The sequence below is a fragment of the Bubalus bubalis genome, chromosome 8 (genome assembly GCF_019923935.1).
Source record: "Bubalus bubalis isolate 160015118507 breed Murrah chromosome 8, NDDB_SH_1, whole genome shotgun sequence".
Taxonomy (NCBI): domain Eukaryota; kingdom Metazoa; phylum Chordata; class Mammalia; order Artiodactyla; family Bovidae; genus Bubalus; species Bubalus bubalis.
The window spans coordinates 87,023,441-87,037,680 of NC_059164.1; the positions used below are offsets into that span (position 1 = coordinate 87,023,441).

At 35.7% G+C, this 14,240-nt stretch overlaps 1 protein-coding gene across 1 annotated transcript in view; it reads right to left on the reverse strand.

Annotated features, from left to right (window-relative positions):
• Nucleotides 1-14,240, reverse strand: part of SLC13A1 (solute carrier family 13 member 1) — a 118,374-nt gene that overhangs the window by 44,193 nt on the left and 59,941 nt on the right. Inside the window, exons 9-13 of the mRNA XM_025291447.3 lie at nucleotides 11,077-11,175; nucleotides 10,598-10,699; nucleotides 7,382-7,488; nucleotides 5,059-5,168; nucleotides 1,227-1,388 (exon numbers count right to left, since the gene is read on the reverse strand). Coding sequence (XP_025147232.3) covers nucleotides 1,227-1,388; nucleotides 5,059-5,168; nucleotides 7,382-7,488; nucleotides 10,598-10,699; nucleotides 11,077-11,175 — 580 coding nt within the window. The remainder of the gene's footprint in view (nucleotides 1-1,226; nucleotides 1,389-5,058; nucleotides 5,169-7,381; nucleotides 7,489-10,597; nucleotides 10,700-11,076; nucleotides 11,176-14,240) is intronic.

The window sequence follows — 14,240 nt, forward strand, 5'->3', positions numbered from 1 at the left end:
ATATACACACAGTTATATTATATATTTATATATAATATATTATTTATATATATTATTTATAATATATTAAAGTTATATATTTATATATACATATAAAGTTTAATGGTATATAATGTATAGCATAATATAATAACTTCATATATTTGTAAATACAACTTAATTTTCACTATGGCCTTAAGAGATGATAATTATAGCCCCAAATAGCAGATGAAGAACCTGAGGTCCATAGAGGCTAAAGTAATCTGTAAAGTAAACTGATCCAAAAACATAGCTGGCAAGCAGTTAGAGCTTATTAGGCTCTCAGGTTCCTTTGGCTCCAAAGTTTCTCATCATTCCATTAACTTACTGCCTCTGTGAGTTATATAATTTAAAACTTACTTAGGGATCATCACAGAAGAGTTACTACTATTCTTAATTATTTAACTGCTCCCTGTTGAGAAATAGACCCCAGAAAAATTCCAAATTGTATTTCACTAATATCCACCTTCCTGCATTTCTTTTCTAATCTGAAGCCACTCAAGAATGCCAGTGTCTGCACCTTGAGCTGGCAGCAGAACAACTCCAGAAGGGCAATCTTTCTGCATCTAGAGTGTTTTCCTTTCACCAAAATCATCTGCCCAGGGAAGAAAAACATTTTAGTTGAAGCTATTTCTGGTAATTGCCATCCAGTTGTGGAGAAGAGAGACAGTTTCCCCCTCTCTCTCTTTGCAAATCTGCTTCTTACTTATCTTTTAACATTTTTCTTAGGCTGTACAGAGCTGTGTCGGAGACATTCAAGCTTGAAGCCCGAGGTGTAAACCTGGCTTTTTATCCCCTTGCAAATCACTTATATGAAGTACTTCTCAAAACATCAAGACATCTTCTGGAGGGAGAAGTATCAGTGTTAGAGACCTAAATATGAAAGTTGTCAGGAAGCACTGAATCCCCAAATCTTCTAGAGCTGGAAAGGGTCTGGGTTGACCCTCCCATTTATCTGTAAAGGAAAACTATGGTCAGAAAGAAGGTAGAGGGTTCTCTTAAGATCCTGCTGCTTGAACATGGAAGAAAAGAGTTCTCCTGAGTTGAGGTCTCCTGAGAAAATATCAATGTGAATAAGGACCACCTTGTAAGTTCCCTATGGGGAACCATTCAGGCCCCAAATGATTCTACACCACAATATGAGAACACGCAAAGTAGAACTCTATTCTTTCAATGAAGAGAATAAATAGGATAAATGAAATACTCACCAATGGAGATAGTATTGGAAGAAGGAGGGTAATGGTAGCTGGATTGCTGGCTACCTCTGTTAAAGATGTGACGAGCAGAGAAGATATCAGAATTATTAACCAGACTGGTAATGAACCTAGAGGAGATAATTTATTTCCTATCCACTTAGATAGTCCTGACTCCTAAAAAAGAAATTTGCAATATGTGTTATTCATTAATAATTCATTTAATCAGATAATTTAAATATATTAAAAAGCATTATTTGACCTAAGGACTCAGTTTCTAAATTATTATTTTAATCTTTCATATTTTTCTGTGGTTTGTTAGATCTAGGTGACTATGACATTGTGAAGTTTTTAGTTATTCTTATTTTAACACTACTAACAAGCTTTAAGAAGTTTGGATTGTCTTCCCCCATTTTTTCAGTTAAATTTTAATTATATATAATTACTATATATGGGTATAAAAAGCCATGTAGTACTACAGGGCTTTAAGAAAAAGAGCATCTTTTCTGGTCTTCCTCTTCCCATATTTAAGCTGTGTTCCTCAGAGGCAACAACTTTCATTCACATTAGCTATTATTCCTACATTTATGTTTATGATAGCTATTTTACAAAATTCTACTTTTTCATATTTGTAAATTTTCAAATTTAGACATTATTTGGAGCAAGCATGCTTGCTCAGTTGTGTCTGACTCTTTGCAACTGCTTGGACTATAGCCTGACAGGCTCCTCTGCCTGGGGAATTTTCCAGGCAAGAATACTACAGCAGGCTGCCATTTCCTACTCCAAGGGATCTTCTTGACTCAGGGATGAAACACTGATGTTCTAATATGTACACGAAAATTCAGTTTTCTAAAACCTTCCATCATACATATATTTCCTGTCCCTGCTCCCCATTCCCTTAAGTTCATATATCAACATTTTAGGTTAAATCAATATTTAAAATTTGCCATTATGATCATATGAATGTGGTTTACAACTGAGCCACTTAGTGAAGTGTGATTGCTTTAGCTGTTTTGTTTTAGTTTTTGTTTGTTTTTCCAAGAAATGATTTCCCTATTCTTTTGCTTGCTCAGTTTTTTAAGCACCCATCACTAATCCTCCAGTACACTTTCCAGTAAAAGCAGAAAACTCCTCACAAGTAGATAGATTTTCAGGTAATTGTTCTTTTTCATTTTCCCTAATGGAGATGTCGATTTTGGAGTATTTCCTCCTCTTGCTACACTGGGACTAGTTGCTGTTTAGATCTACTTTACTGTTATAAAGAGACTTCTGTTCACTAGATTACTTATGGGTCCCCTTCACCTCTTTCTGCTGTGGGAATCCTGTCTTGTTAACTCCTTTGTGTTGATGGCCCACAGGACCACATCTTTTGTAACTTCCTGATAATCGGTGCCTGGAAAGTAAATTTCTTTACTCTCTGCATGTCTGAAAACCTCTTTCTTTTCTTTTCACATTACTTTGATATATCAACCTTTTTAGAATTCTGGATGTACAAATAATTATTGCTCCATTTCCTGTGGCTTCCAGTGGGTTCTTTAGAAGTTTGATGTTTAGACCTTGGATACACTGTACATAATACAGGAAAATCAGTCACACTCAGATGAACAGATACGTTATTCTGTTTTTCTCCTACAAATGGAAGGGACAATCCTCCATTTGTGAGATTTCACTGAGCTCCTGCGTGTGTGAATTTGTACACGCATGACAAAGTAGTATGGACATCAGAAAGGCTCTAATGACAAGATCAGAAGCTGGCAAAAACATCCCCAGATCTGATAACCAGATGTTATATATATTATTTCTAGTTTTGACTTATATTTTTGTTTGGGGTTTTGATTTTCCATTGAAAAAGACTATTTACCGTTTAAATCACATTAGCACAAATTCTTCTTTAAATACATCAATATTTAAATAATGGATTTTACCTATGTATTAGGTAAAATTAGAATTGATTTTACCTATGTATTAGATAAAATTAGATTACCTAATCTTATTAGGTAAGATTAGATGCAGTTGGAAAAGATTACATTACATACAGTTCTTCACCTCAGGAAGCCACTGAGATCATATCATCGTGCTCATGGCTTCAAGCTGACCACTCAGAGGTAGGGTGATTTTGGGTATCCCACAGAAATCTGAGGCTTTGTGCTATGATTTTCATAGCCAAGTAGAGCCCCTCTAAGGTTTCCCTACTTCTTCCAGAGAGAGAATCTAGTGAATCAGTCTAAGTCCACACCTTATCATTTCCTTCGACTGCAATTCTAGGGTCTGGCCAATGCTTTTAAAACCACTTTGAGTGACAGATATTCTGGGAAGGAGAGATGAACATGTTGACATCAATACAAGAATTGCTGATTCTGATTTCCTCACAATTCAAATTAACCGATACAGGAATGGAAGTTATTTATTCTGAGAAACCAGATCTCATTACTACTGAGCTAGTAGAAAAGTGTCTTTGTCTTCTTTTGTTATCATTTGTACTTGAACAGTCTATGAAGCAAATCAAATCTAGACTTGAAACGATATTGTAAGTGGTGCACAGAGTTAACACAATTTTTAAGACTTTCACGTATTACCAAATTGCTGAAAACTCAGTATCCAAATCTCATACGGAAAAACTGACAATAAAGTCAGAAGCAAAACACGGTCTTTCCTTAGACTGTCAAGAATAGGACAGAACAGGTACCTATTTGTCTTGAAAAACAGAAAAATTTAACTTTAGGGAAATTGAAGGGCTGGACATGATATTTCTCTTACCATTGCTTTTACTTTGATGCCTGAATAAGGAAATGGAATGTTCATGAGTTTTGAGTGTTTCATGGAAGGCTACTAAGTCCAGAATAATTAAAGAGTAGAGAATTTTTATGGAATTTCAGGGGAAGATATTCTTCTTCTAGCAACCCTATAACCAGGGCAATTTCAAGGGACAAAGGTTTCCCCAGACTTTTACTTTACATCAGTTGCATAGATGATGGGCCAAAGAAATAGCCAACTTTATTTCTCATGATGATTTCATTTCTTCCTAAAATTATACTATACGGTCCATGGAATTCTCCAGGCCAGGATACTGGAGTGGGTAACCATTCCCTTCTCCAGGGTATCTTCCCAACCCAGGAATTGAACCGGGGTCTCCTGCATTGTAGGTGGATTCTTTACCAGCTGAGCCACCAGGGAAGCCCTCCTAAAATTAGACATAATAAATATTAAACATGGCTATCTGAAATTCTTTCTGGACTTCATTGAATAAGCATATATGAAGTAATTTTAATGTATTTAATATGTAACAAGTAATGTAATGCAGTTCTATTGTTTCTCATTCTTCTTTGGAAATATTAGGACCATGACATACTTCAGTATTCTTGCCTAGAGAATCCCATGGACAGAGAAGTCTGGCAGGCTACAGTCCATAGTGTCGCAAAGAGTCATGACTGAAGCAACTTAGCATAGCACATAATTGCAGAGAAATCTGAGAGCTACTTAAATTCATCATGAGATAAGGTAAGGGTGTAAACAAAAAAAAATGTTTTACAAGGAATCTCTATATAAGTGACTTTTATATGTTATTTTTCTTATTAAGCTTCTCTTCTAATCCTATTTCATGGATTAAGAATTATATTTATTTTTCTTTTGATATGCTGGGACATCATAAAAGTGATGATTTATGCTCACAGAAATTCTTGAACTCTGGACTCACCTCATTTGTGTGGTATAGTTACTGCTTGGCTACTGAAATCTGCATCATTACAATGATAGATTGAAGTTGAGCATTCCAAAAGCTTGACTGTCCTTGTGTCCTTCTTTTGAATAATTTAGTTAACTGCTAAGTATCTTAGACACAGAGTATTACCTCACAGCCATCTGCCAAGGCAAACCCTCCACCAACAAGAATGGCTATATCCCAGGGCATGAATGACTGGAATTCTTTCCAAGTAATCAGTGGAGAGTAATCAAAAGCAACTGAAAAACAAAAGTCCTACAGTTAAACATTGCTTAAATATTACAATATGACATTTCTTATTATCTTAAATAGCCATCTCATAAAAAGTTTTAAATATTTCTGTATTATTCTTATATAGGAAACTTGATCTGGACTTTGAATAATTTCTACCTGGCCTAGGTAAAACATTATCTTATAAAAAAAGAAAAATGCCATAACTTGGAAAACTCTTTTGCATTTTATTATAGAAAAAATTTAGGTAAATGATAACATCATATATAATACTCTTCGTTCATTCATTCATTCATTACACTAACATCTTTGCCTACCATGAGTAACAAGTGCATTGGGCTATCTGCAATCCACCATTGATACAACAGCATCTGTGGAACATTATCATTCACTCATATTTATTTGAATATTTTATTTTTTTCAAATCATGAGGAGGGTCATGATAGATTCACCAGAATTTCAGTTTAAAATAATTCAAAGTTCAGATTAAATAATTTTCTTATTATTCAGGAAACCCTTAAAATGCTCATAAAGCAATAATCGCAAGGATTTCTCTTCATATTTGGGTTCTGATAACTCCATTGATTTGCTTAGAAATAATGTCATCCATGAACATGGATTTTGTGCCCATTTAACTTTTGTGTGTATCAGGCAAACTTCTACATCGTAAGCTTTTAAGATTACTAAGAAGTCTTCTTCCTGTTTCCTTCCCACAAACTTAAACCAAGCCAACTCTCATTGTTGATGGAAACTTTGGTATTTCCTGCTTGAATTAAGACCATATATCCTGTTAAACACTAACATCTCTGACTGTTCTTCTCATGTAAAACTGATTGTTTTGTGTCTTCTTGTTGTTTAGTTGCTAAGTCATGTCCAACCCTTTTTTGACCCCGTGGATTGTAGCCCACAAGGCTCCTCTGTCCATGGGATTGGAGTGGATCCACACTGGCGTGGTTTGACATTTCCTATTCCAGGTGATCTTCCTGACCCAGGGATTGAACCCATGTCTCCTGCATTGGTAGGTGGATTCTTTAGGCTGAGCCACCTGGGAAGTCCGTTTTATGTCTTATCTTGCATTTTAAAACCTAATGTGAATCAGTTTATCAGGGAGAAGAGGAGTTAAAGAATGAGAAAAGAGGGTATGGTGGAGAGGGCAAAGCTCTTTCTGAGAGGAGGACTCAGAAGTAGGGGTCAGAGAAGTTGAGCCATGCAAAACACACTACTGCAAGCTCTTAGGGCTTTGACTGCAATGGTCAGAGACCCCGGGGTCTCATAGGAATCTCTGCTCTATATTACACAACCTTCTTATAACACATTTGAGATATGCTAGTCTCAAGTGAAGAACAAAAGGCATTTATTTCTATGCTATACTTTTTACTTATATCATGTCCTGGAAATCTGACTCATCAGTCACTCATTTATTCTGACTCAAGAAGTCAAGTGGGCCAGTCTAACTGCATGGCAACCAGTTCCATCCCAGCAAATAAGTCAATGAATAATGAATGAATAAACAACAAAACCCCACAACTCTACCAGCCTATTTCCAAACAATTTTAAATCATCTTCCCATATTGACAACATAGGAATTTGATTACCCAAAACATTGTTTTAGTATAAGCATAGGCATGGATGAGAAGAAGTGTGTGTGTATTTATACTCAAATAAGCAGACACATTTTCTTGTCCATGTGTTATGAAGACAATGAAATCTCCCATTGAATATGGTTTCTTTCTTCTGTGACACCAGGTTATGGCTAAGTGTGGGGTTGATCTGCATTTTTTCCAAGGCTACTATGAGGCTGTAAATACTCTTCCCTTGAAATTCCTCACATTTTTAGATCCTCAGCATTTATTACCGAAGGCTCATCTTGAAGTATAACTTTCAAGTTCTTGTTCCTGTATTTGTCAATAATCAGATTATTTCTGATTATGACCAGGACAATGAGCTTATGATAGACCAAATAGTATCACCCATAGTAGAATTCTAACTAACCATGGTATGTAAAGAAATCTACTTCTAGCTTCTACAAAGTAAGATGGTCCTTCGTATGAGGAGAGAAAGTGTGTGGTCTGAACAGGGGTTGCAGTGTGTAAACAGGAGATGTAAACCAGCAGCTGCGTTCATGTCCATTCCTTCTGTTCTACAAGTTAACTGAAACCAAGGGAATTTTGTACTTTTGCTCTTCTGTCAAATTGATTCAGAATTATAAATAATACTCAACCAGTTTCTCCTGTAGACGTAGTTTTGGTCAATCTCTTAGCTGGGATAAGAAAGAATAGGAGTCCTATAAGTAAAGCAACAGTTGAATCTGTAGCAAAACCGGGATACCTAAAAAAGATAAGTGTGTGCATTAAAAAATGCCATCAAGGATTTGTATGAACTAAGCACCAACTGATTATGCTAACAGCATAGAAGTAGGAGTGGTGGTATTGGTTATTTATTCTGGATAATCCTCTCTAAAGTCTATGGATTCACAACTAAAAATGAAACTTAGTGAAAATGAAAATCTCAGACCACATCCCCATTATTTTCATAGGTCTCCTTATTTTTAAAAATCAGGTTTACACATGTTGATATGCTAGGCCAAAAGTTCCCTTTCAGGTTAAGCTGACAGATCTGGTAAATAATTTCTTCATTGAATTATTTCTTTTAATCATATTGACAAAGCATTGAGGTTGAAACAATAGGCCAAGTCCTATATAATTGTCTATAAAAGGCTACTATTGAATTGTGACAAGGCATGGATGTTTCCCAAGTCTTTTAAAACTCTTCTGTAAATTATGAAAAGGAACTGATCTGTTTTTCTAAGATAAAACATCTGTTTCTGTGTTTATAGGCCTTGGCCATATCATACCAATGAAATAGACTCATTTGAAGCTTTGTACCCTATGAAACTCAATCAGGAATATTAATTATCAGAATGGCTTTGAGATGCTCATAGATGATCACCGTACAAATTAAGAGTTATTCAGGAACAGATGGGGTCTTAGAAATACCATGCCATTCCTACAAGTAAGACAAGTTTCCAGAATCCCCAACAGTTAAAAAGCACCTGGAGACCAGATATGAATGAAACAGGAAGAAATAATTAAAAATCAGTTTTAAAAGTCAGCATATTAATTAGTGAATCTTTGAGTCTGAAAAGCAGAGTGTGTACCCTAAGATTATTTTACTACCTTGTAACTCAGCAATGCACATATAGTAAAGAGGTTCTTTATTCCTGTAATTTACTTGAACAATCTAGATAATCAAGGAAATCCATTATTTTATTCAATCTGACAATTTTATAAAGCAGTCTTTTTTCCCTAAATATAGATTTTCTCTCATTGTGGAGTGAAATGTTGCCTTGGTATAATTTATTCAAAAAATATAACCAATATTATTTTATAGTTCCTTATTTCTTTTATTTCAGTTATAATTTTTGTTGGATTTTTGCCAAATTAGGTCAGGCATCATGTAATCTGATTTTGTTTTATATGAAAAGACATATTGAAATCTTTCCAGGTTCAAACAGATGGAATGAAAACATGAGGTGGTAGCAATTAATCTTGATTTATCATTCTAGCTTTGGAAACTCTAAATGTCTAAAATCTCTACATTACAAATATATTCTAGAGTATATATACTTCATATAAAATCAAGCCATAAATACAGAAATAATTGATCTTTAAAAGACTTTTTAAGCTATTATCATTTTATATTTAGTTTATTATGAACTAAGGTTGTCTCAATATTACAAAATATTAAGCTTAGGTAAATTTTATTTGCTCTGGCAATTTAAAAACATAATTGCCAATTAGATGTATATATGCAAATTCTTTCCTCTTTCAAAGCTGTTTTTCTTTCCTTATTGTTTTCTCTCAGAATTTGAGACAACATGGGTGCCTCCTCAAAGCAAATACACTTTGTTTTCCTGCTACAGACAAAACATAGGAATTACATTTTCCTCCCATAAGGAGGAGAATTAGAAACTGATTATACTGAATTTCCTATTGGGGTTTCTGCCTGGTTTTTATTTGCCATTGTCTGATTTCATTTGGTTTTTACACATTGGGGTTTAGGACTCTCCCCACCTAGAATGATAGGAGTGGCGTTTTTAAAAGGAGAAAGAATTATTTTTTCTGTTGGTCTAGGTCTTATTACAAAACCATAAAGTTTAAATCAAACTATTAAACAACAGTTTGCTATGAACAGCTTGCTGTAAGTGATTGGATATTGCCTTTTGTTTAGACTTCTTGAAATGAAAAGTTTTCACCCTAATGGAAAGAAAAAGTCTATGAAGCTGCAGCTGATCCTTGAAAACATGCACCACCCTGCATTGTTGCACTTGTGTGCTCACTAGGAATTGGCACGCACACTTGGTGGCTTTAAAAAAATGTTGGCAATACCTACATAACCAGAAGGCTCTGCTGCAAGAATTTCTTCAGTCCGTGTGGGTAGAATAGATTTGACTCAAACATTTTTAGTTTCTACCCCCACTACATGGATTTTTGTGAGGGGATGTAAGACAGGAAGTTCAAATCAGAGATCTGCTGAATTTAGGATACAGAGGACTTCAGTGAAAGACAGATTTGGAAACGTGAATCTCAAACCAAGGTATTTATATGAACATGTAGGATGGTCCTTAATTTAGCAAATTATTCTACAATCTTCCCCCTCACTTCACATGACTCAGCAGTGTCTGCTGGGATATAAATCACTGACAGATAAAGTTAACTCTGACCCAGCTTCTAACAGTAGCTTGTAAAGTCAGTCTTCTTGCTTATTCAGAGAATTCCTTGTTTATAAAATAGAGGCAGGGATAGATTTATAGGGAAATAGTACAAAAATGGACATCAACAGAGGAAAACACAAAATATGAACTAAATAAATAACCCTTCATAGAAATAAAAACAGGTTGGCAAAAATCACAGAATATGAGTTCATATCAGGTTATTAAGAAGCACTGAGTGGTATTCAGTGCACATAATAAACACTTGTATTGCACTTTTTGTGGGAAGAATACAGCACTATTCTAAGCGCTATTATTAGCCTCAGCTTACAGATGGAGAAACTGAGAGGTAGGTGACTTGCCCAAAGTAAGTGGAAGAGCCAAGAATAGAACCAAAGCAGTGCGGCTCCAAGGTCTATACTCCTGACCATCTTAAAACATGGCTTTCCTGCAAATCATCCTTCTAATTTTGTAAGGAAGAAAATAATCTTGTCTAAAGAAGCCTTATCTTAGTTACAGGGCAGTTTGGTTCCCGGGCTTGCTGCCTTACCCTAAATTTCATTCTTTATCACTGTTTTTTTTCCTGAAAAGATTAGAATTTTAAAAATCTTTTCAATGGAAAGGAAGAAAAGCAAATCTCATACAGTCTTTCAGAGTTATAGGAACCACTTAGGAGAAAAGCAGAGTATAAAACAGGAGGTGACAAATATAACAAGTAATGCTTACTCTGAAAAAAGTGCAGACCAACCAGAAACAAATCCAGGATCTCGGCTGAACCATAGCAGGGCCATTACAATGAAGAGGACTAAGGTCACAATTTCTTGATATCTGTGGGAAAATTCCAATTTTCATTTATTTTCTCAGTCAGAACATTTGCAGAAGCTCCCTGAACTGTTGTCAGGGAGAATGCAAACTCTGTAAAAACTGGATGTATCAATTATTTAAGAGAATCTGCAGTTAGAAGGGGGCTTTACTCCTCAGTGGGCCTTTCAGCTTCTTGTCCTTCTACCTGGTAAGTTTTAGTTAGACATGGTCTGTATTTTATCATGTGGAGCTATATTTATAAAGGTTAGAACACTTGGGGCCCTTATCAAGTATAATAAATACATTATAGATAATTATGCACATACTTGTCTTTAAACAAATACTTGCAGTATAAGCTGCATCCCTCTGTGTGTGTGTGTCCATGTGCATGTGTATCTTACCTTATTGGTCCAAGTTTCTGGTATTCTTGTTTAATAAATGCAGCACAGGCTTTTTGTTTGGCTGTTGGGGGTTTGCCACATTGGAACATCTCCTTAAAGCTAAAAAGAAGAGTGTGGGATTATTTGAGAGAATAGCATTGAAACATATATATTACCATATGTAAAACAGATGACCAGTGCTTGTTTGCTGCATGAAGCAGGGTGCCCAAAGCCGATGCTCTGGGACAATTTGGAGGGATATGGTGGGGAGGGAGGTGGGACCAGGATTCAGAATTCGGGGCACACATGTACACCTATGGCTGATTCACGTTGATGTATGGCAAAAACCATCACAATATTGTAAGGTAATTATCATCCAATTAAAATTAATTAATTAATTTAAAAAGAATAATTAAGCTTGTTAAAGAATTTTCCCTTTATAGAAGATATGTGTGTGAAAGTGTCAGAAAATATAAAGCTCCCCGCTAGTAACAAAAACCTGTGCTTTTTGCCTATCCCTCTGCCTCTTTCTCTGAATTTTCTCTCCCCTCTTTTCTGTTTTTTCCTGGTTTGCTTAATTTTCGATGCCTAACTGTCATTCCATAACTTCCATGACATCATCTGCTAAGCTCTTCCAAGTCCTTTGGCATCACTGGAATTTTGCTATGTGCCACTCATCTCTAATTTAATACTTTATTACATACTTGACCATTAAATATTTTAATATATTTCTTAAGTGGGATTGTTAATTTTCATAGAAGAGTTTTATCTCACTAGTGAGAATTATTAGAGAATGGGGGCTGTAGCATGTATTTGGGGGTGGGCAGTAATTCTAAACACTGGCATATACAGTAAATACTTGACTCATTAACTCTATAGTAGCTTTGTCAGGCTTACAAGATAGTTGGTTGTTAGATCCATCGATTTTCACACAATATGCTAAACTCCAGTTATACTTTAGGCACACAAGTCACATACACTGATCATGAACAGAGTCCAAACTAGGTCTATTTTCAGAAATAAAACCTATTCTATTACATTTGTCTTTGCATTTCTTTACTCCTTATGTTCTAATGGCATCAACCAGATAATCTTCCAATTTACTTCTAACAGTAACGGTCAGTCTCTATTTCTTTTAGCTGCTTACTTTTAGTGACCCATTTCTCCTGTGACTAATTCTTCTCTCCTGAAGTCCAGGGTCTTCAAAACCTTGAACAGCATTTTGTGAAGTGTTGCTCTAAATCTTGATTTAAAAATATCCCTCCAGAGGAAGAAACAAATGGAAAACTGGCCAGACTCTCATGGATTATCTTTTGGAAAATATGAGTAGCTCAGTTAGATTATGTTATATGTTGGTATGGAAAGCATTTGTGGGTATATATCCAAAGGGAACTGACATCTACATTTTTAATAAATATTTGCATTCAAATGTTCATTGCAACATTATTCACAACAGTTGAGATATGGAAACAACTCAAATGTCCTTGATGGACAAATGAATAAGAAAAAGAATAAAAACTATTCCACATATATATAGTGAAATATTATTTAGCTATGAAAAGGAATGAGGCATAGATACATGCTACAGTGTGGATGAACCTGGAGAACATTATGCTTAATGAAATGTCAGACACAGAAAAGAAAATACTGCATGATTTTCCTTCTATGTGGAATCTAAAATAGTTAAACACATAGAAGGAGAGAGTAACATGGTATATTCCAAGGGTTAGGATAAGAGGAAAATGAGGAGATGTTGGCTAAAGGGTACGAAGTTTCAGTTATGCAGAAAAAGTAAGCTCTGGATGCCTCTGTGCTAAGTTGCTTCAGTCATGTCCAACTCTTTGCAACCCTATGGACCATAGTCCTCCAAGTTCTTCTGTCCATGGGATTCTCCAGGCAAGAATACTGGAGTGGGTTGCCATGCCCTCCTCCAAGCTCTGGATATCTCTGTACAAATAGAGACTATGATGAACAGCAACAATAATATACTTAAAATTTTGCTAAGAGGGTTGATCTTACGTGAAGAGTTTTTATTACAAAAGGAGGGGAAAAAAGCAAAAGGGGTAGGGATAAACTTTTGGAAGTGATGGATAAGTTTATGGCATTGATATTGATGATGGTTTCATGGGTGTATGCTTATTCCCAAACACAGTAAGTTTTGTATACATTTAGTAACTACAGCTTTTTGTATGTCAAGCACACCTCAATAAAGCAGTTTTAAAAAAAGAAAGGAAGCAAAGACATATTCTTCTGTAAAATTGCTGAGGGTAAACATGGCTATTTATGAAAGAGTAGATGGGAAGAGGACTGGGGGAGGAGGGTAGTTATCACACGAAGACACGTTATATTTATTTTTCTGCAGTTCTGTTACTCAGATATGTTTGGACTGTTATTACCTTTGCAGGGGCAGAAATTCCTCAATTCTTAAGTCATCCATCCTACACATTCATAATCACCCACATGTACCCCCCACCCAATGAACATGATTAGATGATCATTGTTGCATTTAGGATCAAAAAAGTAATATTTAATTTTTATAGCCTCCATTAAATGATTGACTAGTGCCAGTCTTGACATTTTCCTCTTGTCAGAATATAAATTCTACCATTAAAAGAAACTAACCTGTGGACCGCCTTGAGAGCCATCAATAGAATTTTTTTTTTAAGTAGATTTAAAGAAGAGTCTCCTTAGAAACTGTTTTCTACCCAGTAGACTGCCTATGTTCTTTGTCACTTTGCTTGGGGACGATCAATAGTTAAGTCAAAATCCAAAGCGTCTTTGCTACAAATGAAGGTTAATGCCTTCGCAATGGAACTGATGAAGCATATGACAATGCATCAACCTCTCCATTGAAATAAATCCTGTGGCACTGACAGATGAGCTTCACTTCCCAAATAGGTTGGGGTCATTTATAATGGGTGAGTTAACTGTGTTAATACCCAATGCGCTCATCAGAATGTCTGGTGGCCGGCCAGGGGAGGGGCTGATCATTTCTGTTTGTTGATCTAAAACCTCTGGAGGTGAACACCCTGGCAGATCGAAAAGGACACTGAAAAATTAGCGGGAGCATAAATCTGTGCCATGTGTAACCAACACTGGACAGCAAGGGGACTGTTTCAATATGCCACTGATCATGATTTATGGACTTGGCTAATATATGCACTTTACAGGATGTTTTTCCTCAC